This window comes from Ranitomeya variabilis, chromosome 2 (genome assembly GCF_051348905.1).
Source record: "Ranitomeya variabilis isolate aRanVar5 chromosome 2, aRanVar5.hap1, whole genome shotgun sequence".
Taxonomy (NCBI): Eukaryota; Metazoa; Chordata; class Amphibia; order Anura; family Dendrobatidae; genus Ranitomeya; species Ranitomeya variabilis.
The window spans coordinates 576,546,053-576,573,758 of record NC_135233.1 but is presented as its reverse complement, the minus strand read 5'-3'; the positions used below and the strand labels follow the sequence as shown (position 1 = coordinate 576,573,758).

Here is a 27,706-nt window from a genome sequence, read left to right as displayed (position 1 = left end):
CAATTGATTAAAAGTTTATTTTTATAAGAATAAAATCCAGAAAGCCAAATCACAAGGCATCCTGTGACGGCAAAGGCATCTGAAGACAAATCAAATAATAAGAAAAAAAAAAATACTCCGAGCAGCAAGGCTCGGCCTGCGATGCACCTCCATGTAAGGTATGTGAGGGCTCAGCGCTGCTCACGTGGATATGGAGAACGGCAGACACAAACAATTACGAGCAAAGAGTCTGATCACCGGAAGGCTCCACCGATCCGGTATCCCCCACATAGATGAATTTGGTGTCGCGCATGCACAATGCAGCTCCGTGGAAAGTCAGTCCTATTGACTCAAGCTGATTGGTTGCGGAGCTGCATGGCGCATGCACGACACCAAATGGATAGGTGAAGGTTACCGCAATCAGACACTTTTGACAAATATTGAGAGATTGTGGGACAATGGCCTGTAGCTAACCACATTTCCGTTCCTACTGATCCAAAGCATGCTGCGCTTTCTCGAGATGCTAAAAAAATCCATATCAAACTCACACGAGGGAACAAAGCTTTAGCGGCGCAGCATGATTACAGGAAGGACCAGTATGAGCAAGACTAACACCTGGCACATTCCCTAATCCGGGGCCTGAGAGGCGGCGCATGACAAATAGATTGTCTCTTTGGTGCTCTTTAAATCCCTATGTCCTGCACTGCCCTACACCCAGGATAACACTGTGCACAGCTCAGCCCATTATCACCCTGGACCCTCAGCCCAATGTCTCGATGGACCCTCAGCCCAATGTCTTCATGGACCCTCAGCCCAAAGTCACCCTGGGCCCTCAGCCCAATGTCTCCCTGGACCGTCAGCCCAATGTCACTCTGGACCGTCAGGCCCAATGTCAACCCGGACCCTCAGCCCAATGTCAACCCGGACCCTCAGCCCAATGTCTCCATGGACCCTCAGCCCAATGTCTCCATGGACCCTCAGCCCAATGTCTCCATGGACCCTCAGCCCAAAGTCACCCTGGACCCTCAGCCCAAAGTCACCCTGGACCCTCAGCCCAAAGTCACCCTGGACCCTCAGCCCAAAGTCACCCTGGACCCTCAGCCCAAAGTCACCCTGGACCCTCAGCCCAAAAGTCACCCTGGACCCTCAGCCCAAAGTCACCCTGGACCCTCAGCCCAAAGTCACCCTGGACCATCAGCCCTAAGTCACCCTGGACCATCAGCCCAATGTCACCCTGGACACTCAGCCCAAAGTCACCCTGGACCATCAGCCCAATGTCACCCTGGACCATAAGCCCAATGTCACCCTGGACACTCAGCCCAATGCCTCCCTGGGCACTCGGCCCAATGTCACCCTGGACCCTCAACCCAATGTCTCCCTGGACCCTCAGCCCAATGTCACCCTGGACCCTCAGCCCAATGTCACCCTGGACCCTCAGCCCAATGTCACCCTGGACCGTCAAGCCCAATGTCACCCTGGACCGTCAGACCAATGTCAACCCGGACCCTCAGCCTAATGTCTTCATGGACCCTCAGTCCAATGTCTCCATGGACCCTAAGCCCAATGTCTCCATGGACCCTCAGCCCAATGTCTCCATGGACCGTCAGCCCAATGTCACTCTGAACCGTCAGCCCAATGTCATCACGGTCCCTCAGCCCAATGTCATCACGGTCCCTCAGCCCAATGTCATCCTGGATCTGTCACTTTCCATAAAGATGTATTTGTTTGGGGTGTAAACACAACTTTTTTTTCCGAATCTGTTTTTTTTTTTTTCTTTTCTTTATGTGCCTCTCTGTTCCTGAGATATGTCCCCCTCTTCCCTGTATGTAGATCTATTTTTTTTTTATCCAAGTGGGCGTGGTCCTTTTCTCAATGTCCACACCCAGTTAGTCAAAACTAGATTGATATACAGTGTAGAGGCCATACTCATGAATGTAGAGGCACAGGAACAAAAGAAAGACACTGCTGGATTCAGCAGAACAGCGGTATGTACACCACGTAAAATAACTTCATTTTTATTGACAAGTCCTGTTTAAGGGTACAATACATATAGAGAAACTATGAAAATACGCTGTTTTCGACAGATTGTAATAATCAATGCAGAATACTGACAAACGGCGTTAACAGAAAATAAGTCAGCGATTCTGTTCATAGGACACCAGAGATTTGCTCTTCTAGCATAAACAGAAGCCATGGCAGAAGAAAGTGACCCGAAAAGTGCAGAACGGCATTTGCCAGGGCCGAATCACAATGCACAAAGCCAACTCCTCAATAACTACTTACCTGCAGCCATAAACACCTCCGAGCTCACCAGCTTGCATAAGTTGCCCCTACCCAATATGACAGTGCAGTGCACCAGATCTTGCCACAAACACTGGAGTGACAGATCATCCATCGTGTCTTCACTATAAAGCATTGCACCTCCATAACTCCCTGGGAGGACCTAACTGACGTGTGAGGTCCTCTCCTCCCACCGATGTGATGGCTTATGAATCACGCTTCATCTGAAAACAATGTAAACAAATGCCATCACTGCGGGACAGCCATGGCTACAGATGGCATGGTCCTCTCATCTAGCTGTCGCTGAGGAAGAATGCATGAGAAGAGGACGGGTATTTTTTATTTCTTGTATGAGAAGCTCTTGAGTCCCCAGAGGCTTGTACCCCTGTATAAAATACTGTCATGTGTCCCCCTCGGAGACGCTAACAAATGTATAGTTCCATCAGAGCCCAATATCAGCCTCTCTTGTTCTAAAAACGAGGCCTGCAAGGAAGAAAAACCAGAGATTACAAAAGCTGAATTCTGTCCATGGAGCCAGAGCAGCTCTCGAGGAAGGTGCTGGGTCAGAGCGAGTCTGTGTGCATGGCGTGCACGGGCAGCAAGGCCGGGTGATGCCTGTGCACCGGCCATTACTGAGGCGGCTGCTGTAGCTGAATCCTGCGCTCGGCAGCGGCTGCCAGCATACGCCGGCGGAGGGCGACAGAGTCCGAAACCTCGCTTTCTGATGACGTAGAGGAGCCATCGTCTGAAGTTCTGTTCAGATAACGCCTGGTGGGACAACGGCAGAAGAAAGCAATGTATATTTGTATGGCCGCAATGTTACATTGTCCGATATGCACACATGTACCAAAGTGTGAACACATCACTAGCTAAAAGCTACACTCCTCTATGGATCATCACAAGTTATGGAGAATTTGTCGCTGACTTTATGTGAAACTGTAAAAAATGCATCTCAACATATAAAAGAGGAACTAAAAAGGAGATTTTTGTGTACTCACCGTAAAATCTTTTTTTCCGAGCCAATCATTGGGGGACACAGGACCATGGGTGTTATGCTGCTTGCCACTAGGAGGACACTAAGTAAACACAAAGAGTTAACTCCTCCTCTGCAGTATACACCCCCTGACTGGCCAGTAACGACTCAGTTCGGTAGTAAAGCAGTAGGAGTATAAGAAAACCAAGGCAAGTAAACTATGTCCAAAACTGAGGAACAAAATACAACAACGAACAGTCAATAGGTTAACAGGGTGGGTGCTGTGTCCCCCAATGATTGGCTCGGAGAAAAAGATTTTACGGTGAGTACACAAAAATCTCCTTTTCTCCTACGCCTCATTGGGGGACACAGGACCATGGGACGTCCTAAAGCAGTCCCTGGGTGGGGAGCAATTGCACTGCTAAAAAAACCCATGTACCACTGGCTTAGTGGGGTACCATTGTCTGCAGAATGCGCCTGCCAAGGGCAGCGTCTGCCAAAGCCTTGGTATGGACGTGATAGTCCAGTCTGCATACCTTCACGAAGCACTAAGTCGTAGGTTTACAAAGTTGTTGTGTGGAAGCCTGGTGCCGAATGGCCCAAGAAGCACCGACCGACCGAGTCGAATGCGCCTTAATCCCTGCTGGGACAGGGGTGTTCCTGATGCGATAAGATTTTTGAATAGTGGAGCGAATCCACTTGGCTAGAGTGGCCTTTGAGGTGGGTAGACCTTTCCTATGTCCCTCCGGAAGCACGAACAGGACATCCGACTTACGGAAGGGAGCCGTGCGAGATATGTACCGCCGAAGAGCTCTAACCACATCCAAAGTATGGAGAGCTTTCTCGATACGATGGGTTGGTACCGGGCAGAATGACGGCAAGACAATGTCCTCATTTAAATGAAAGGAGGAGACGACTTTCAGTAGGAAAGAGGGAAAGGTTCTCAAAACTACTAACTACCTTGTCTGGGTGAAAAATCAGGAAAGGGGGTCGGCAAGAGAGCCGCCAACTCAGAAACTCTCCTGATTGACGTAATCACCACGAGAAAGACCACCGTCCATGAAAGGAGGGTGAGAGAGATGTCCTGCAATAATTCAAAAGGGGCCTCCTGAAGAGCTCCGAGAACCAAGTTAAGATCCCATGAAGCCAGAGGCATTCTATAGGGAGGGACCACCCGGGAGACTCCTTGGATGAACGTCCTAACCGGCAGTCTGGAAGCGATCTTTCGTTGGAATAGAACAGACAATGCAGACACTTGTCCCTTGAGCGAGCTTAGGGCAAGGCCTGACTCTAAGCCTGATTGAAGAAACTCCAGAATGGACGGAATAGAAAAAAACCAGAAGAGAAGGTCCATGGGTATTGCACCATGAAAATTAGATGCGCCAGGTGCGATGATAAACGCGCATGGATACGGGTTTCCTAGCGCGAATCATGGTAGAAGAAACCCCTGGAGAGAATCCGGCTTGGGCTGAAATCCAGGATTCAACGGCCAAGCCGTCAAAGACAGGGCCCCAGAGTTCTGGTGGCAAATCGGGCCCTGTGAGAAAAGATCCGTGCGATCTGGAAGCCGCCAGGGGACGTCAGCGACCATTTGGACGAGTTCCGCGTACCATGCTCGGTGCGGCCAGTCTGGCGCGACGAGAATCACTGGTCTCCCCTCTGCCCTGATCTTCTTGATGACTCTCGGGAGCACAGGAAGAGGCGGAAATATGTATGGCATCTGGAACTGATGCCACGGCAGGACCAGAGCATCTGCCCCAATGGCGCAAGGATCGCGGGACCGCGCAATGAACTGGGGAACCTGGTTGTTGATCCTCGAGGCCATGAGATCCACATCCGGCATCCCCCAGCGAAGACAAATCTGCTGGAAGACTTCCGGATGGAGGGACAAGACCTTGGCGACTGAGGAAGTCCGCTTCCCAATTCTCCACACCCGGTATGTGGATCGCCGAGATGAGTGAGTGATTGGTCTCGGCCCAGCGCAGGATGTGAGAGACTTCGAGCATGGCTGCCCTGCTGCGGGTTCCCCCTTGCCGGTTGATGTACACCACAGCTGTGGCGTTGTCGGATTGGATTCTGATGGGATGGCCTGCGAGAAGGTGGTGAAAGTTGCGTAATGCAAGAGTGATCGCTCGAATCTCCAAGATATTGATTGGAAGACGCAACTCTCTTGTGGACCAACGACCCTGTGCCGTGTGGTGATTGAAAAATGCACCCCAGCCCAAAAGGTTGGCATCGGTGGTCACCACTAACCAGCGCACTGGGAGAAAAGACTTCCCTTGGTTCAGGGAGGACTGAAGCGTCCACCACCTGAGGGTCTGCCTGACCTGTGGGGGCAGGCGAAAACGACGGTCAAGGGAAAACGGGCTCCTATCCCAGGCTAACAGAAGCGCCTGTTGCAGGGGACGGAGATGGAACTGCGCAAACGGAACGGCTTCCATCGCCGCAACCATTTTCCCGAGGATGCGCATTGCAAAGCGAATGGAGTGAGGGACTGGGCGGGAGAGCTTGCGCGCTCCCTGTTGTAAGGACAAGACCTTCTCTGGAGGGAGAATGACCAACCCACGGGAACAGTCCAAAATCATGCCCAGGAAGCAGATTTGTTGAGCCGGCACCGGAGATGATTTCTCGAAGTTGATTTTCCAACCCAGGCGAGAAAGAGAATCCACGGTGATATTTACAGACTCCTCGCAGGCAGAATGGGACGGACCCTTGATTAATAGGTCGTCCAGATAGGGAAGAACTACCACTCCCCGAGCGTGAAGAATGGCCATGACAGCCGCCATGACCTTGGTGAAGACTCTGGGGGCGGTGGCGGAAGCGTTAACTACGAAATCTCCGGCCTGCGCTAACTGGTTAGCTAGTCTGGCCGCCTCTGGGGGAAGATCACTCCCATGGACGGTAGAGGTTAGCACCTCTGCCCAGGTTACCATTGCCTTAGCCACCCAGGTAGCTGCAAAAGATGGAAGGAGAGCTGCTCCTGAGGCCTCAAAGACTGAGCGAGCCAGATAGTCAATTTGACGGTCAGAAGGATTTTTGACTGATGAACCGTCGGACAAAGACAAGACTGTTTGGGATGAGAGTCGCAATACGGCAGGATCCACAGAAGGAGAGGGAAGCAACTCCTTTACCAGATTATTGGAGAAAGGATATTTAGCTTCCGTGGCTTTTTGAGCCGTAAAACGCTTCTCTTAGTGTTCCCTGTGTTTTTGGATAAGGTCTTGAAACTCAGGGTGATTAGCAAATATCCTTTGGACGCATTTAGTCTTTTTAAAAGATACGACGTGTTCCTGAGAGGAAACAGATTTGTCGTCCACCATTAGTGTTTTGTTGACTGCCTCAATAAGGGAGTCAAGTGTCTCCTGACCGACAGAGGAGTCTTGGGTTAAAGATTCCTCCGACTCATATTCTGAGTCATGTACGCTGCGACCCTCGGGGGAGGGGGAGCGAGAAGATGAGCTCACAGATACTGAAGCTCGAGCATGGACGGGAGATGGGGGAAGGGTTCTTTTCCTGGCATCTCGAGAGTCCCGTAGAACAGTACGCCCCCTGTGGTCGGACGGCCCCGCACCGTCTCCAGATTCCGTTGCAGCCGACGGAGGTGAATTCTGGCTTGAGGACCCTCGGAAAGAGTCCAATGCCTTGACCAAGGATTCCATTGAATGTGACAGGGACGCAGCCTACTCAGGAGGGTTAAGCTCGGCGGGGTCGGTGGAGACATTGGAGGTGGCGGCAGAAGGCGGCTGCGCACAAGCCGGGTCACAGTTCTGGCACAAAGGGGTATTGTGGGCACGTGGCAACGCAGAGTTGCAAGTGGCACATGAAGTAAAAAACACAGTGTGCTTTTTATTGCCCCTTTTTGCGTCCTTAGATTGAGACATAGTGTATGTCTATACTCCGATTAAACTGCGATAGCAGGGCTATGGGAGCAGAGAAGGTGTTAAGCTTTTCCCTATGGAGTGGAGCAGCTTACCCACGGTCCTGTGCTGGTGTCCCCGGGGAGGCAGAGCGGAAAGGCAGCGCTTTCGGCTTAAGTTTCCTTGCAGAAGTGGAGTCCCAAGATGGCGCCAGAGATTTGCAGGGCACTTCTCGTTCAGGATGAGAAGTGCCTGAGTAGTGGGAGGGGCTTGGACGGTGGGCGGGAATTTTAAGTTGCGGCCTAGTCCGGCAGTAGAAGCCGGGGACTAAATTTATGGAGCCGGCCGGAGGCACGCACCGGCGGCCGCGACTGATGACCACCGCTGGCATCTAGCCAGCGGTATCTCTCCCCAGGGACCCAGACCGCACCTTCCCACGCAGGCAGCGTGAGGAAGGGATTACTCACCAAGGAGGGTTGCCTGCAGCTCAATCGATCCTCCCTATGCCGGGGGATGGAGAGCGTCTGTGTCTTCATATGTGCCTGCCGCAGGGGACTTACGGCTGAGCCTGCCGCAGGGGACTTACGGCTGAGCCTGCCGCAGGGGACTTACGGCTGAGCCTGCTGCAGGGGGCTTACGGCTACTGTGGGGTCTACGTGACGCCAAGGTGAGGGCATAATTTCGGATGAGCCCGGGAGATGCACATAAGAGGTATACTCTATATGCTCGCCCTCTAACAGGGGGGAGATCGGGACCGTATAGGAACCGTCGCCCTGGTGTAGATTAGGCGTGCCCCAGTCGTCGTAGGAGAGGTACAGGGAGGTATACTCGCCGTGCTCGCCTGTTGATGGTTCGGGGGAGAGCGGGCCCTAGAGAGGAATCCGTCGCCCCCTTCACTCCGTTAATTAAAAAATAAAAATTTACAGAAAATAAAAATAAAACAAAAAACGGTGGGGTCTGGAAACAGACCCAAGTGCCTCCTACAGACACTAAGCAAGAACTGAGTCGTTACTGGCCAGTCAGGGGGTGTATACTGCAGGGGAGGAGTTAACTCTTTGTGTTTACTTAGTGTCCTCCTAGTGGCAAGCAGCATAACACCCATGGTCCTGTGTCCTCTAATGAGGCGTAGAAGAAATTAATATTATATCAATGGGCATCGGGTTACCACCCCGCCACCTTATTTTCACTGTTTCCCAGGCACAGATCCATACTTTTCTAGTATTACAGGATGGGCCGTCAAATTTTAATGTCCTGGATTAGCGCTTTAAAATGTAACAGCCATGAGATAGTGATGCTTTTGAGATTGACATCTATACAATGCCAAAGGAAACTCGAATTGGCGGGTGTAGAGGGCCCCATATCCAGCAAAGGTCCTGGAACTAATAGCTTGGCACCGATGATTGGGCCAACAGGGCACAACACAAGTCTTACCAAGCAGAATAAATAGTGTTACCCACTTTCCTCAAAAAAATCCCATTCAGGGGTTATCGTAGAGTCTAGTCTTCTAATATACTGATCTAGTGTGTCACCGCCGTTTGATCTCACACTTACTCCTACCTTCTGGCCAGCTGCACCATGTCCTCCTTCCTTTGGCTTAGCATTCGTTGCCTTTCTTCTGCAGACTTCGAGAAACGGCTGCCTCTGGCCTCAAAGTCCTCTGCCTCGGTGGGCAATGCCTCTGCTTCTATGAAGTCTCCATATTCCTCTATACTTGGTGTCAAATTCAATGGAACGCGCTCAGTCTGGACGAAAAAAAGGCAATAGATGCAATAGTGTGAACAGGGAAATACGCATGAACCTGCTGTACAGCGCTGCACAGTTATTCTTACCATTACCTGCACATCTCCGTTAGTTTCCTGTTGCTCCTCAGCATCGGGAGAGTCGTCAGGCCTGGCTTCCTCAGACCTCTGTAGAACAAGCAGATTCAGGATATTTTGTGTCACAGCGTTATCACTACCATCTTATGGGTACTATACAGTAATCACATTAATACACGGACCTGAGTGGGAAAAGGCACTTGAATACGTCCCTCTAAAATATTGTCTGTAGTGACCTCCACGGAGCGAGTGATCTGCAGATCCTGCAAGACCAGGTGATAAGGGACTTGAGGAAACATGTCTAATACCTGCCGGGCCTGTGGAGATAGGAGGAACACACTGTTTATATCGTCCATCATTCACACTTAAATTTTTCGGCGTGCACCAAATCTTTGCCCTCCCCACAGATACGTACCATGGCATTTAACTGAGAGTTAGTCGCTTGTGCTATTCCTAAAATGTTGGTTGTGTGCATCACTTCAACTGAGAAACTCGGCAGCCAACTTGCAAACCTTGATCCTGTAAAAGAAGTAGCTAATTATCACAGGGGTTGTTGCATGCCGTCACCAGGAGGACATCTTGTGACTACAATTTCAGCAAGAAGGGTAACCCGCAAAAGCAACTTTTACTCTGGTGGACCCAAATCATCCATGGATAAATCCATTTTTCCTACAAGCGGTCTAACTTTAATATTAAAAGGTCTGCTGGTGAGGAGCCGCCCCTGTAAATAAAAAACAATCTTACCATCAAAATGGAAGAAGTGATTGTGATGATTGAGGCGGGGCCGCCCCTCTGTCACGGTGATCGGGATGATATTTTGATCTATGTTGTCTCTCGGCTGCTCTCCGCGAGGTCTGGTGCCATCGGCCATATTGAGCGACATTCTACAAGTCGGACATGAAGTGTCCTGCTCTAGCCAAGAGCGGAGGCAGGAGCTGTGGGGGGGGAGAAGACACACGCTTTGAAATAAATAATAAAACCTTGTAGACCAAGCGACAGGGAAGCATCCAGGATATTTTTATATCAAGCAACCGCTTTAATCTCTGGCTCCGAAGAGCGTCTTCTCTAATGCAGAGATTAACACCTACTTGTGAAACAGATGCCCGCAGGGGAGCTTGCGTGCAGCTTGCATCGAATCCCAGCAGATGGCGCAGTCGTCGTTATTGGCCTCTAGCTCCTCGGACGTGGCTACTGCAAAGCTATAGGGAGTAAATGGTCACTTTATAAGGCGCGGCGTCTGGAGCGGGGGTAATGCTATACATGCATATATATTAGATCATATCAGGAAAGGGGGATCCACAGTTACACAACATAAAGAAATGCATATTTTAAGTTTACTTGTTATATATTATTAGGACACGTCTGAATTTTATTATTAACTAATATATATATTCTTAAAATTTAAAAAAAAAAACACTCATGAACATGCGATCATTTGATCACTTGTACCATATACTGAAAACCTTCAGTATTGCAATATACAGTACTAATCAGAGTCATATATGGAGCCCAGTACATGGCTGGGCTTCAGAGGAGCAACAACATGGCAGCATCTAAGGTCTTCAGTAGGTCCCTGGACGGCCATATCAACCAATTAGCAACCTGCAATCAGCTCTAAAGGAGGCCCATAGGCACCTGGGCAGGATAGGGAGGCCTAAAGGTGGCTACCGGTGATTGAGAACTGCATGTAAGAGGTTACCAGCAATCACAACTAGCTCTGATTGCTGCTGTTACATGCTGATGCTGTTTAACACAGCCAACATCTGCCCTTTATGAAGCAGGCTCAGCGCCTGGGCCCGATTCACATACCCCGACATATATTTATCAATGGGTGTTAACGAGGTAAAATAATGACACCCCCCCACCAAACAGGATATTTACCTCTCTGGCACTGATATATCAGCATTTCTCTGGTGCTCTGTCTGTCTCTTTACACCCGGCCTTCTGTGATTATGTCTTATTTCATGTGACCACTGCAGTCAATCAAAGGCTGCAGTGTTCGCAGGAGGTTGGGTGTACCAAGACTGGAGGGGGACCGGAGAATATCTGTCCAGAGAAAACTAGGAGAGGTGAATACAGTGTGTTGTCTTTCTTGCACACATACGGCATTTATTAAATGTAGCTGTAAAGGTTACAATCACATTTAATGGTGTGGACGAAGTGTCAATTTAAGAAAAGGAGCTTAAAAAAAAAAAAGCAAAATAAACCTACTGAGCCTCCATGTTCCCGACGACGCGCAAATAATTTTTGTGCCGGCGGAGTCTACGCTGTAGCTCATGGAAAAGGTGACGCAGTTGCATGAAGATGACCAGGCTTGCCATGGAAAGCCAGATGTTGCCAAATAACTAAGAAAAAAAATTAAAAGACAATGAGCTTTCAAGAAGCGCACATCTTCCTTTATAGATCACGACAACTGTTTGTTAGAAATTATAAGGTGAGAAGAAAACAAGGTCCTCACCAACATGTGAATATGATGCATCAGGTCCATAGAAAGGTGGCTCAGCTCCATCACAAAATCCGTGTAATACACGTAAGTCCCTTTGCCTTCCCATGTTCCTTCGTGATTAAGGTCCCAAAGGTGGATCACGTAGCTGCAAAGAAAAATCGATGCTTCTTGATTGACAGCACAGAGGTGACGGTATGCAGGGGGGTGGCACTGATAAGAATAAGCAAAGTGCAGCCATAGTGTGCAAGCCATAAAGGCTGTATTTCAGCACAGGGGATGACGCATAATAGGTATCCGTGATGGTGTTTTACACTGTCCTATCCTGAGTGAGCAGGTATAATAATACTGACCAGTTACATTTAATGACCTAGGTCATCAAATCAGATCTATGGGGTTCTGAACATCACCCCGACACACCAGCAGCGGACGGATGTAAAGAAAAAAAAAAGAGCACAGCTGACAATTTCTAGTGTAATGAATAGGAGCCGATCTGCAGTGCTCAGCAGCGGCTGCTACACATTGACTACACCGGCGGAGCTAACAACATCTTATCAGTGGGGTGTCAGACCCCCATCGATGGTACCCCCATACTTACCGTAACACAACGTGGGCTGTTCTTGTGGTCACCAGCAAACACTACAAGAAGAAAACAGGCCGGTGTTAGAGAATCAGAGGACGTGTCCTCTAAGGGTCACCCTGAGGGAGATGCCTATTGTACACTGAATTAAACCAACATGGTAAGACCCTGTCCATCTATAATGAGTGCGCAGGATCACGTGGAGCTGCTACATGAAGCGACACAATAAAATGACTAACATAGATGAAAACCACTGAACAATGTTTTGGCATGGATGATAAATTTGCGGCTAATTGTTTTATAATGAACTACACACAACAAAAATGTGATCATTCATCCACTAAGTCCTGTAATGCCTGTGTGCACATGGTCCATCCAGGCCGGCACCGGAAGTCACTGGCGGAGAATGGATGGGATTGATAATACTGTGGATCAAGCACTGGACTAAGTTTCCCCTACAGAGTTTTTCCATGAATGACATCTATAAATGGGAAAAGTGATAAATGTCTGATTGCTGGGGGTCCCAATGATCACTAGAAAAGGGAAGAGCTCACCGATCAGACATTTATGGCAATCTACGTCAGTCCATTCATACGCTGCTATAAAATGGGTGGTCTTTGACTTTATGGACCGAAAACCATAAACTGAAGCAATAATATAGATTTATAGACATCCAGCCAAGCGCTACGCTTACCTCGGCGGCCATGAACGCCAGCGTGTGCATCCCGTGAGCATATCCGGCAAACACACATAGCACCGCCAAGCAGCAGCAGACCCCGAGCATGGCGGAGAGAAGAACCAGCACGCGGACATGGCAGCTCATTGGGGTGGTCGGTGAGAATGACAGCTGTAAGGAGGAGGTAAGAAAACAAAAACGTTCATTCAGAAACAAGCGTCTGTGACGCCCCCCAAACCTCGTGAGCCGGGTACGTACGTATTCGAATCTGTCTCTGCAGAGCTGCACCATGAGATGGAGGAAGACCAAGCCGGCGAACCAGAGGAACCACAGGACTACCTCCTCCACCGTCTGCACGTTCAACACGCCAAAGATGAAGATGAACTTGTAGAAGATGAAATTCCAAAACTTGTCCTTCAGATGCTGCAAAGACAGAAAAAGGCAGTGAGGCATGGTATAAATCCACCAGCGAGGGTCTTCCCAGCTCCGCCATTCCTGGCTACGACCCTTACTTAATGAAGTAGCGACGTTACTAGTTAATTTGCGACAATTACAATAAGACGCCGCTGTACGCACCTGTCTCTCGCTGACACGTAATGGACCGAACACCACATGTTGTATTAATTTAGCAACAAGCATCAGCAAACAGCAGACGGTGTTCACCAGCACCTACATGGGGAGGGGAGAAACATGATGGCTGTTTAACAAATTTTGAAAAAAAAAAAAAAATTTGAAAATGTACAAGTAAATATAAGAAACTTTGTAATAAATCTTATTAGAGAAATCTGCTTCTTTCTCCACTTATGAGCCACTTCTCTTTCCAAAACAAGTTGGCTGCCAGCTCACTGAGCGACCGATAACAGCTGCCTTATGAAGAGGGGAGTGGAAGAAGGAGGCACAAAATGAGAGCGCAAAACACCCACACAGACCAGTATAGTAAGGGTACATGCACACTTTTCAAGCAGAAGACATTTGAGGAAACCGCTGGCGGTGGCTCAAGATTGAACATTGTGAACAGCAAGTCGTTTTTACATAGGTTCATTATTTTTAAACGCTTTTTCAGGCAGGTTATGTAGCATGCACATGTCATATGCATATACCCTAAGTGTTTATTTTCGCACTCTAGAGCTGGATTCACAGTCACATTGCTCGGTATTGCTCTATAATATCTTCCATGTTGCTGCTTTTGAACATGTGCTACATAGAGACAGGAAAGTCTGTGTGTGTCGTTTATTGGAGACATTATGGCACCTTGTCAATATCCACCAGCTCAGAGACAACTGAAAACTAGAGAGTGTGCCTGGAAAAAAAATCCAAACCTGCTAGATTGCAAATCTCAAGCCTTGCACAGCAGAGGATTTACAGTAAGTATCTAGCACCCCAAAAACATCCAGTGACTTCAATAAAACAGGAAACTTATTCCAAATCCCCCATTTTATGAGCAACATTGGAGAACCTCAGTGCTAGACCCTCTCAGACATCTGTGGCCAGTAGTACAGGTCACGTCTTACATGCTGGAAACTCGGGGGCTATTTTTAAGGCAGAGCCTCCTAAAATAGTCAGCTGGCAGCTCCGCTGTCTGCTTCTTCCTGACACCAGTTACTAGAGCAGATCACAGATCACTACATACAACGCTGATCTGGTCCAGAATATCCGTAGCCCATTCCTCGGTAAATGGGAACATTCAGCATAGGAATTAGAGGACTTACTTTCAAAACTCTCCCCAATGGGTGCAACACAAGGTCTGAGGTTCATAGGTCACATGCACGGTAGGTGGGGGTATGTAATGAGGAGCGCTACCATTACTTTATTATGCTAGATGGTGGGATCCCAAAAGGTGGGAAACCTATAAATCAATGGACTATCCAAAGGAGACATTCCAGAAAAACCCTTAAATAGAGGGATTTTTTATAGAGGGAGGTCCATCATTAATTAGCCAGAGTAGATACAAAACAGGACTCTCTGATGACACAGCCTATTAGAGCATTTCATGGCACCATGAAATATTCACTCTCCCCTATGGTGGTCAACAGCACTGCAGCCAATCATTGAGCTCAGGGATTAGGCTGCAGCGCTGACGATGTGAAAGCGGAGATTCAATGATGGACCTGGGGAGGGGAGGAAAGCTCAGTTTGTTTGTTGTGGGGTCACTTTACTCATCTCTCCCCAAATGGAAAGACAAACACTCGGCTGCACTGAGACTGCATGTAAATGGATGTGTCAGGAGACATTATGGCTATTTCCTGTTCACAGGTGCTTTTAGTTTGAGTGAGAAAACTGCAGCGTCACTGTGGGATCAGAAAAATTTACAAGAGAAATGCGAGAAACTTGTCTGCACTTTGCTCCACTTCCCCAGATATCACATGCTCTGACACATTCTTGCCGGATCTCTGACCCTCAAATCCCAGCGCAGGACTAATCTAAAAAGTAAAGTGACCAACACCGGGGCGGGCAGTGTGCTAATCTCCTGGGGATAGGGACACCTCAGGTGCCCAGCTCTGACCCACAACGTGCTCCGATCACACCGGCCATAGTGAAAAGACACAAATACATTTGTAGAGATATTCCCATCTCGAGACAGCCGAAGGGTAACAAGAAAGCTGACGGGTGTCTTCTACCAAGCAGATTCCTTGTGGGATCTGCACAAATAAGAAGGTTATTGCAAACAGATCTGAAGAAGGAATTTGCAGCGGCAGAGGATCCACATTAAATCGTGAGGTTCTCTGCATTTATTTTACAGCGGGTATATACTGGCGACTCCATTCTATATATCTTCTATAGGGTGAAATCCGAGGTGACCATATACTGTGGACATCTCTTTACATCTGCTAATAGGTTCCGCATGGACAAACCCTAAAGGGTCTCGGGCAGCACAAGTTTCAGATTTGGGTTTCTGCAATCGTCCTATTAATCCGATAAAATAACCAGAGGAACAGAACAGATATTTCAGTCTTAGAAATTTTAGCTACAAAATAAGCAGCAGATACATTTCCCCTAAAATGTAAATCCAGAGTAATGCCACACCAGCGAAGAGAAGAGTGTGCGCTGAAGAACCCGGGGCGACGTGGTTAGGGCTTCATACTCATAGAAACGTTTCTGTGGCAAAATCTGCAGGTCACATTGTTCCTGCTTGTGTTCTGTATTTCACCACGAGCTTTACCAAGGGCGAGATCCGCACTGAACAGCAGCAGAGTCGGCACACTGTAAAATGTCCTCAAGGTGTGAGGCCGGGGCAGTGACTGTCATGAAGCAGATGCAGTCACTTGTGCTCTGCCTGACCTCATTTCCGGCAGTGTCCGGCTGTGTTCCTGTGCCCACCCGAAAAGGTCGGACACGGCCGAAAGTGAGGTTAGCCATACATTAACGGACAGATGTTATACAGGTACAGTATATGGGGTACACAGATACAGCATATGGGGTACACAGGATGTCAAACACGTACACTATATGGAGTACACGGGATATCACACACGTACACTATATGGGGTAGACGGGATGTCACACACGTACACTATATTGGGTAGACGGGATGTCACACGTACACTATATGGGGTACACGGAATGTCACACGTACACTATATGGGGTACACAGGAGGATCACACATGTACAGTATATGGGGTACACAGGAGGATCACACATGTACAGTATATGGGGTACACAGGAGGATCACAGGTACAGTATATGGGGTACACAGGATGGTCACACAGGTACAGTATATCGCAGGCATAGTGCGGTCACACGAGTATAGTATTTCGCAGCCACAGATCGGTCACTCAAGTACAGTGAATTGTGCTCACCCAGGTACAACATCACTGCCACACATGTAGCATATCACTGGCACAGGCAGTCACACAGCTGTAGTATATCACAGGTACAGTATATTGTGGTCACAAGCTGGTTACATTGTATTAAGGTCACATCACATGAGTACAGAATTTCGCAGGCACAGATCATTCACACAACTTCAGTGCATCGCAATCACACATGTACAGCATATCGTGGGCACAGGCGGTCGCACAAGTACAATATATATTGTGGGCACAAGCGGTCACATAGGTATAATATATTGCAGTCATGCGTGTAGTATATCGAGGGCACAGGCAGTCACACAGATACAGTATTATCAAAGGCACAGGATGGTCACAGGTACAGCATATTGCGGGCACAGGTGGTCACGCAGGTACAGTATATTGCGGACACAGGCGGCCACACGTACAGCATATTGCGGGCACAGGCAGCCACACAGGTACAGCATATTGCGGGCACAGGCGGCCACACAGGTACAGCATATTGCGGGCACAGGCGGCCACACAGGTACAGCATATTGCGGGCACAGGCGGCCACACAGGTACAGCATATTGCGGGCACAGGCGGCCACACAGGTACAGCATATTGCGGGCACAGGCAGCCACACAGGTACAGCATATTGCGGGCACAGGCGGCCACACAGGTACAGCATATTGCGGGCACAGGCGGCCACACAGGTACAGCATATTGCGGGCACAGGCGGCCACACAGGTACAGCATATTGCGGGCACAGGCGGTCACACAGGTACAGCATATTGCGGGCACATGCGGTCACACAGGTAAAGTATTATCAAAGGCACAAGATTGTCACACAGCTACTGTATATTGTGGGCACAGGCGGTCACACAGGTACAGCATATTGGGGGCACAGGCGGTCACACGTATAGTATATTGCGGGCACAGGCGGTCACACACAGCATATTGCGGGCACAGGCGGTTACACAAATACAGTATACTGCGGGCACAGGCGGTCACAGGTACAGTATATAGAGGGCACAGGCTTTTCACACTGGTAAATTATATCGCAGTCACAGGTACAGTATATAGCAGGTACAGGCTGATCATACAGGCACAGTATATCGCGGTCACGGGTATAATATAACATGTGCACAGGCGGTCACACAGGTACAGTATGTCATGTGCACAGGCGGTCACACAGGTACAGTATGTCATGTGCACAGGCGGTCACACAGGTACAGTATGTCATGTGCACAGGCGGTCACACAGGTACAGTATGTCATGTGCACAGGCGGTCACACGTACAGTATGTCATGTGCACAGGCGGTCACACAGGTACAGTATGTCATGTGCACAGGCGGTCACACAGGTACAGTATGTCATGTGCACAGGCGGTCACACAGGTACAGTATGTCATGTGCACAGGCGGTCACACAGGTACAGTATGTCATGTGCACAGGCGGTCACACAGGTACAGTATGTCATGTGCACAGGCGGTCACAGGTACAGTATGTCATGTGCACAGGCGGTCACACAGGTACAGTATGTCATGTGCACAGGCGGTCACACAGGTACAGTATGTCATGTGCACAGGCGGTCACACAGGTACAGTATGTCATGTGCACAGGCGGTCACACAGGTACAGTATATTGTGTGCACAGACGATCATATAGATACAGTATATAGCAGACACAGGCAGTCACACACGTACAGTATATGGCGGGCACAGGAGTCACACAGGCACAGTACATCAGGGGTGTCAAACTGCATTCCTCGAGGGCCGCAAACAGGTCATGTTTTCAGGATTCCCTTGTATTGCACGTGTGATAGTTTAATCACCTGCAGAGAATGATTCCAGCACCTTGTGCAATGTTAAGGAAATCTTGAAAACACGCATGGTTTGAGGCCCTCGAGGAATGCAGTTTGACACCCCTGCAGTACATGATGGGCACAGGCGGTCAGCCAGGTAAAGTAAATCGCAGGCACAGGCGGTCATACTTGTACAGGTGTTATGTGTTGGGTATAAACTGTAAACGGGCCAAATATACAATAAGGTGGTTACAGCTATGTAGTTTATACAGGCAGACATACAAGAACAGTATAAACTCATGCATTGCACATGACACAATATATATACAGTTGTGGCCAAAAGTATTGACACCCCTGCAATTCTGTCAGATAATACTCAGTTTCTTCCTGAAAATGATTGCAAAACACAAATTATTTGGTATTATTATCTTCATTTAATTTGTCTTAAATGAAAAAACACAAAAGAGAATGAAGCAAAAGCAAAACATTGATCATTTCACACAAAACTCCAAAAATGGGCCAGACAAAAGTATTGGCACCCTCAGCCTAATACTTGGTTGCACAACCTTTAGCCAAAATAACTGCGACCAACCGCTTCCGGTAACCATCAATGAGTTTCTTACAATGCTCTGCTGGAATTTTAGACCATTCTTCTTTGGCAAACTGTTCCAGGTCCCTGATATTTGAGGGTGCCTTCTCCAAACTGCCATTTTTAGATCTCTCCACAGGTGTTCTATGGGATTCAGGTCTGGACTCATTGCTGGCCAACTTAGAAGTCTCCCGTGCTTTCTCTCAAACCATTTTCTAGTGTTTTTTGAAGTGTGTTTTGGGTCATTGTCCTGCTGGAGACCCATGACCTCTGAGGGAGACCCAGCTTTCTCACACTGGGACCTACATTATGCTTCAAAATTTGTTAGTAGTCTTCAGACTTCATAATGCCATGCACACGGTCAAGCAGTCCAGTGCCAGAGGCAGCAAAGCAACCCCAAAACATCAGGGAACCTCCACCATGTTTGACTGTAGGGACCGTGTTCTTTTCTTTGAATGCCTCTTTTATTCTCCTGTAAACTCTATGTTGATGCCTTTGCCCAAAAAAAGCTCTACTTCTGTCTCATCTGACCAGAGAACATTCTTCCAAAACATTTTAGGCTTTTTCAGGTAAGTTTTTGCCATCTCCAGCCTGGCTTTTTTATGTCTCGGGGTAAGAAGTGGGTTCTTCGGGGTAAGAAGTGGGTTCTTCCTGGGTCTCCTACTATACAGTCCCTTTTCATTCAGACGCCGGCAGATAGTACGGGTTGACACTGTTGTACCCTCGGACTGCAGGGCAGCTTGAACTTGTTTGGATGTTAGTCGAGGTTCTTTATCCAACATCCGCACAATCTTGCATTGAAATCTCTTGTCAATTTTTCTTTTCCGTCCACATCTAGGGAGGTTAGCCACAGTGCCATGGGCTTTAAACGTCTTGATGACACTGCGCACGGTAGACACAGGAACATTCAGGTCTTTGGAGATGGACTTGTAGCCTTGAGATTGCTCATGCTTCCTCACAATTTGGTTTCTCAAGTCCTCAGACAGTTCTTTGGTCTTCTTTTTTTTCTCCATGCTCAATGTGGTACACACAAGGACACAGGACAGAGGTTAAGTCAACTTTAATCCATGTCAACTGGCTGCAAGTGTGATTTAGTTATTGCCAACACCTGTTAGGTGCCACAGGTAAGTTACAGGTGCTGTTAATTACACAAATTAGAGAAGCATCACATGATTTTTCGAACAGTGCCAATACTTTTGTCCACCCCCTTTTTTATGTTTGGTGTGGAATTATATCCAATTTGGCTTTAGGACAATTCTTTGTGTTTTTTTTTTATTAAGACAAATTAAATGAAGATAATAATAACAAAGAATTTGTGTTTGCAATCATTTTCAGGAAGACACTGAGTATTATCTGACAGAATTGCAGGGGTGTCAATACTTTTGGCCACAACTGTATTATCTATACTGGTCACACGTACAGTGTGTATATATATAGCCAGTCATACAAATACAGAGTTTAAGTGTTTGTATAAGTATATAAACACACATATACATATATACATAAACACACAGCATATATACAGGTCAAACACACACGTGCATTATATATACACACAAACAGTCGGACATGCAAATAAAGTAAACATTATAGTATATATACAGACATTTGTACATGTACAGTTCAAAAAGTGTATATCAATATATATGCAGACACATTGGGCATACACACATTTATAGATAGATAGATAGATAGATAGATAGATAGATAGATAGATAGATAGATAGATAGATAGATAGATAGATAGATAGATAGATAGATGTGGTATGTAGACCCCGGAGATACGCACAGAACACAGTTTGTAGACAACGGTGACACCCACAGTATTATTATTATTATTATTTTTTATTGTTATAGCGGTACAGTACACAGTTTGTAGACACCAGTGACACTCACAGTATGTAGACACCGGTGACACTCACAGTACACAGTATGTAGACACCGGTGACACACACAGTACACAGTATGTAGACACCGGTGACACACACAGTACACAGTATGTAGACCCCGATGCCACGCACAGTACACAGTATGTAGGCACCGGTCACACGCACAGTACACAGTATGTAGGCACCGGTCACACGCACAGTACACAGTATGTAGACACCGGTGACACCCACAGTACACAGTATGTAGGCACCGGTCACACGCACAGTACACAGTATGTAGACCCCGGTGACACCCATAGTACACAGTATGTAGACACCGGTGACACCCACAGTACACAGTATGAAGACACCGGTGACACGCACAGTACACAGTATGTAGACACCAGTGACACCCACAGTATGAAGACACCGGGGACACCCACAGTACACAGTATGACGACACCGGTGACACGCACAGTATGTAGACACCGGTCACACGCACAGTACACAGTATGAAGACACCGGTGACACCCACAGTATGTAGACACCGGTCACACGCACAGTACACAGTATGTAGACCCCGGTGACACCCACAGTACACAGTATGTAGACACAAGTGACACCCGCAGTACACAGTATGTAGACACCAGTGACACCCATAGTACACAGTATTTAGACACCAGTGACACCCACAGTACACAGTATGAAGACACCGGTGACACGCACAGTATGTAGACCCCGATGCCACGCACAGTACACAGTATGTAGGCACCGGTCACACGCACAGTACACAGTATGTAGACCCCGGTGACACCCATAGTACACAGTATGTAGACACCGGTGACACCCACAGTACACAGTATTTAGACAACGGTGACACCCACAGTACACAGTATGAAGACACCGGTGACACGCACAGTACACCGGTCACACGCACAGTACACAGTATGTAGACCCCGGTGACACCCACAGTACACAGTATGAAGACACCGGTGACACGCACAGTATGCAGACACCGGTCACACGCACAGTACACAGTATGTAGACCCCGGTGACACCCATAGTACACAGTATGTAGACACCGATGACACCCACAGTACACAGTATGTAGACACAAGTGACACGCACAGTACACAGTATGAAGACACAAGTGACACGCACAGTACACAGTATGAAGACACCGGTGACACCCACAGTACACAGTATGAAGACACCGGTGACACCCACAGTACACAGTATGTAGACACCGGTGACACGCACAGTACACAGTATGTAGGCACCGGTCACACGCACAGTACACAGTATGTAGACCCCGGTGACACCCATAGTACACAGTATGTAGACACCGGTGACACCCATAGTACACAGTATGAAGACACCGGTGACACGCACAGTACACAGTATGTAGACACCAGTGACACCCACAGTACACAGTATGAAGACACCGGGGACACCCACAGTACACAGTATGAAGACACCGGTGACACGCACAGTATGTAGACACCGGTCACACGCACAGTACACAGTATGAAGACACCGGTGACACGCACAGTATGTAGACACCGGTCACACGCACAGTATGTAGACACCGGTCACACGCACAGTACACAGTATGTAGACCCCGGTGACACCCACAGTACACAGTATGTAGACACAAGTGACACCCGCAGTACACAGTATGTAGACACCAGTGACACCCATAGTACACAGTATTTAGACACCAGTGACACCCACAGTACACAGTATGAAGACACCGGTGACACGCACAGTATGTAGACGCCGGTGACACTCACAGTACACAGTATGTAGACCCCGGTGACACCCATAGTACACAGTATGTAGACACCGGTGACACCCACAGTACACAGTATTTAGACAACGGTGACACCCACAGTACACAGTATGAAGACACCGGTGACACGCACAGTACACCGGTCACACGCACAGTACACAGTATGTAGACACCGGTGACACCCACAGTATGTAGACACCGGTCACACGCACAGTACACAGTATTTAGACAACGGTGACACCCACAGTACACAGTATGAAGACACCGGTGACACGCACAGTACACCGGTCACACGCACAGTACACAGTATGTAGACCCCGGTGACACCCACAGTACACAGTATGAAGACACCGGTGACACGCACAGTATGCAGACACCGGTCACACGCACAGTACACAGTATGTAGACCCCGGTGACACCCATAGTACACAGTATGTAGACACCGATGACACCCACAGTACACAGTATGTAGACACAAGTGACACGCACAGTACACAGTATGAAGACACCAGTGACACCCACAGTACACAGTATGAAGACACCGGTGACACCCACAGTATGTAGACCCCGGTGACACCCATAGTGCACAGTATGTAGACACCGGTGACACGCACAGTACACAGTATGTAGACACAGGTGACACCCACAGTATGAAGACACCGGTGACACCCACAGTACACAGTATGTAGACACCGGTGACACCCACAGTACACAGTATATAGACCCCGGTGACACCCACAGTACACAGTATATAGACCCCGGTGACACCCGCAGTACACAGTATGTAGACCCCGGTGACACCCACAGTATGAAGACACCGGTGACACCCACAGTACACAGTATGTAGACACCGGTGACACCCACAGTACACAGTATATAGACCCCGGTGACACCCACAGTACACAGTATGTAGACCCCGGTGACACCCATAGTGCACAGTATGTAGACACCGGTGACACGCACAGTACACAGTATGTAGACACAGGTGACACCCGCAGTACACAGTATGTAGACCCCGGTGACACCCACAGTATGAAGACACCGGTGACACCCACAGTACACAGTATGTAGACACCGGTGACACCCACAGTACACAGTATGTAGACACCGGTGACACCCACAGTACACAGTATATAGACCCCGGTGACACCCACAGTACACAGTATGTAGACCCCGGTGACACCCACAGTACACAGTATGTAGACACCGGTGACACCCACAGTGCACAGTATGTAGACACCGGTGACACGCACAGTACACAGTATGTAGACACCGGTGACACCCGCAGTACACAGTGTGTAGACACAGGTGACACCCACAGTACACAGTATGTAGACCCCGGTGACACCCATAGTGCACAGTGTGTAGACACCGGTGACACCCACAGTACACAGTATGTAGACCCCGGTGACACCCACAGTACACAGTATGTAGACCCCGGTGACACCCACAGTACACAGTATGTAGACCCCGGTGACACCCACAGTACACAGTATGTAGACCCCGGTGACACCCACAGTACACAGTATGTAGACCCCGGTGACACCCATAGTGCACAGTATGAAGACACCGGTGACACCCACAGTACACAGTATGTAGACACCGGTGACACCCACAGTACACAGTATGTAGACCCCGGTGACACCCACAGTACACAGTATGTAGACACCGGTGACACCCACAGTACACAGTATGAAGACACCGGTGACACCCATAGTACACAGTATGTAGATACTGGTGACACCCGCAGTACCCAAAACACAGGTCACACACACACAGTATATACACTCCGGCCCTGCACACGGTATATACACTCCGGCCACACACACGGTATATATACTCCTGTCACACGTATATACACAGCCGGCACTCACCCACACTCCCAGGCCGTCTGACACCAGGTACCGGCCTATGTCCGCTGCCGCCGCCTCCCCGGGGCCTTCTGACAGTTGTCCCCGGAGCTCCTCCGTCTCCTCCCGGCCGTCCTCCTCATCCTCCTCGCCGCTCAGGCTCCGGTAGGCGCTTAGCAGACTGAGGCCCAGCAGGAGGCCGCTCAGGCCGGTGTATGTCCGCAGGCTGGGCCACGGGAAGCGCTCCAAGAAGAGCAGCGGCATGTTCAGGAAAGCCCGGGGCCCCCCGGGGCCTGTCAATGACGGGAGCAGGAAACCGCGGCTCTGTGGTAGTGTGAGGCCCGGCAATGTGACACACTCAGCGGGCGCACTCTCTCGGCTCCAGTCTCCGCGCTCACACACTTCTGTCCGCCGCTGCCTTCCGTACGTTCATCGGTGAGACAGCGCCCTCTGCTGGTGGCGGAGCGCAGGTTCCCACAGTATCACCCCAGCACACCCGCGGGTCACCCCGACAGTGTCACACCAGCACACCCGCGGGTCACCCCCTGACAGTGTCACCCCAGCACACCCGCGGGTCACCCCCTGACAGTGTCACCCCAGCACACCCGCGGGTCACCCCCTGACAGTATCACCCCAGCACACCCGCGGGTCACCCCGACAGTGTCACCCCAGCACACCCGCGGGTCACCCCGACAGTGTCACACCAGCACACCCGCGGGTCACCCCCTGACAGTATCACCCCAGCACACCCGCGGGTCACCCCGACAGTGTCACACCAGCACACCCGCGGGTCACCCCCTGACAGTGTCACCCCCTGACAGTGTCACCCCAGCACACCCCCGGGTCACCCCAGCACACCCGCGGGTCACCCCCTGACAGTGTCACCCCAGCACACCCGCGGGTCACCCCCTGACAGTGTCACCCCAGCACACCCGCGGGTCACCCCCTGACAGTGTCACCCCAGCACACCCCCGGGTCACCCCAGCACACCCGCGGGTCACCCCCTGACAGTGTCACCCCAGCACACCCCCGGGTCACCCCAGCACACCCGCGGGTCACCCCCTGACAGTGACACCCAGCACACCCGCGGGTCACCCCCTACCCTGCTTATTTTGCTGTGGATCAGGGCCCTTCAGCAGTGGCGCACATTCACGGTAACGCCTATTCACACTGGTTTTCTTGCTATCAAAAACGGTTTGTTTTTTAGTGGAACCATTGTTTTGTGATTGTGTCACTTACTAAAGCGTTTTCTGCAGAGTTTTGCAGATTTTTCCCTGCAGCGTTTCTCCCAGCTTTCTGATAAATAAAAGGAAAAAAAAAAACCCTACACAAATGGAAAATTGCCCCAAAAAGGAGCATTTATACAGCACTGTGTACTTACAATTGCTTATTTTGCCTTTCTACCCGGTAATTGTTCTCTTTGCCATTAAGTCTATGACATCATGTGATTAATGGCTGACGCCTTAGATGTAGGACCAGGAGACCAGTGTTCCCTGCATCAGTCATCACTGGAAGGCCCTGGCTGTACCTACGTTTTTGCACATATTAAGCCATTTTTCATGCTGGATCCACCTGGACAAGAGGCCGTGTGCACGTAGCCTAAAACGGTCTTGTGTAAGCTGATGCCATGTGTTAGGCCGCATAGTTCAGGCTCATTTTGGCACACACCATTGTGCCCTTGGCAATATGGTCGCTCCTTTATGGCACAGAATAAAAGATATGTCGCGAAGCATCGCCTGGAAGCTAAACTTGTGGTGCATCATCTTCTGGGCCATCCATGATGAAGCAGGGGACAACCTCCAGGTGTGGCCCTACAATCCTTTTTCTTCTGTGTCGGGAGGTACCAGCTTTAGATTTTGGATTCGACCTTTGTCTTATGTTTCAAGTTTTCACAAGTTCTAAAACCCCCAAATAAAATCAATGGGTCTGACGCATCAGCGTTTATGCCCGAACTGTTCTCCTGCCCAGTCCATTTCTGGTGCACTACACGGAGGCACACAGCACCGATAAGATGCACCGAATTCATGAAGTGGGGTGCGCCTCGTTAAGACGGGAGGACACGACACCCCTCTTACTGAATTGGGGCCAGCGAGTGTCATGTCTACCACCAGATTTCTCAACACCAGCGAGCCACAGGGACGCAGCCTGCACATGTACTAATCATCATTCACACATACGTGCGTCACGGACGGTCCGAGTACAGACTGGCCGCAGGTCTCCTTCCCTGAACTTAACAGTCTAAGGGTAGTGTCCACGTGCTATTTTACATCCGGAATAGCAGCGGATTGAACGCTGCGTGGAGCCACAGCGTTCAATCCGCAGCGTCCAGATGTTCCAGCATAGTGGGGGGGATTTTATGAAATCCCGTCTCCACTATGTGTGGTAACACGCACCCGTCAGCCCTGCGACTCCGGACATGCTGCGCGTCTTTTTAGATCGCAGCATGTCCGTATACCTTGCGGCAACGCTGCGCCGGCGCAAGGTAAATCACAGGGCCCTATGTGTGGGGTGCGATGATTCCGGATGTGTGCAATGAACACATCCGGCATCATCGCGTCTCCAGAAGGGGGCGGAGCAAGTTTGCCGCTCCGTCCAAACCGCCGGCCATCCTGAAAGTGGACACATAACCTAAGGCTATGTGCACACGCTGCGGACTGGTGTGCGGATTTTTTAGCACTGATTTTGATAAATCCGCAGGGCAAAAACACTGTGTTTTTCCTGCGGATTTATCGCGGTTTTTGTGCGGATTCTACTGTGGTTTTAGACCTGCGGTTTTTTAATATGGAGCAGGTGTCAAACCGCTGCGGATTCCGCACAAAGAATTGACATGCTGCGGAAAATAAACCGCAGCGTTTCCACGTGTTTTTTTCCGCAGCATGTGCACAGCGGTTTTTATTTTCCATAGGTTAACATGGTACTGTACACCGCATGGAAAACTGCTGCGGATCCGCAGTAAAAAACGCAACGTGTGCATATGGCCTTATAGGTCGGCAGTCCAGCAACCGGGCTATGAACCAATCTGTTTCATGCAGTCCATGTTTGGACCAGATGACTTGGACCAATAGCTAGGTCTCATATTTGAGACCCCAATATATGCCCGATCAGGGGCCGACCCCCATATGGTCGATCAGGGGCCGACCCCCATATGGTCGATCAGGGGCCGACCCCCATATGGTCGATCAGGGGCCGACCCCCATATGGTCGATCAGGGGCCGACCCCTGGCAGATGTAAAGCACAGTTTTCTGCCAGAAAGCATGAACATGGCCTTGACCAATGAACCCACTCACATCTAGGTCATGACCATTCTTTTTGCCTTGCTCCTTCTATATAAATTGGCTCCACTTTTCACCCTTACAGGGTTTTTTTTAATGACCAAAGCATCTTTATCTGGGCGACCACCATTTATAGGGACATCTACATTCACTG

General features: G+C 49.3%; 1 protein-coding gene across 1 annotated transcript; it reads right to left on the bottom strand.

Annotated features, from left to right (window-relative positions):
- Positions 1-24,733, bottom strand: AMFR (autocrine motility factor receptor). The gene is made up of 14 exons (XM_077288295.1): positions 24,304-24,733; positions 13,182-13,274; positions 12,864-13,028; positions 12,624-12,776; positions 11,948-11,988; positions 11,365-11,497; positions 11,118-11,251; positions 9,995-10,105; positions 9,651-9,841; positions 9,322-9,425; positions 9,089-9,223; positions 8,925-8,996; positions 8,647-8,831; positions 1-3,027 (listed from the first exon to the last, which is right to left on the bottom strand). Exons 1-14 carry the CDS (start codon positions 24,541-24,543, stop codon positions 2,889-2,891), a joined length of 1,896 nt encoding a protein of 631 aa, XP_077144410.1. The 5' UTR covers positions 24,544-24,733; the 3' UTR covers positions 1-2,888.
- Positions 24,734-27,706: the final 2,973 nt, after the last annotated feature.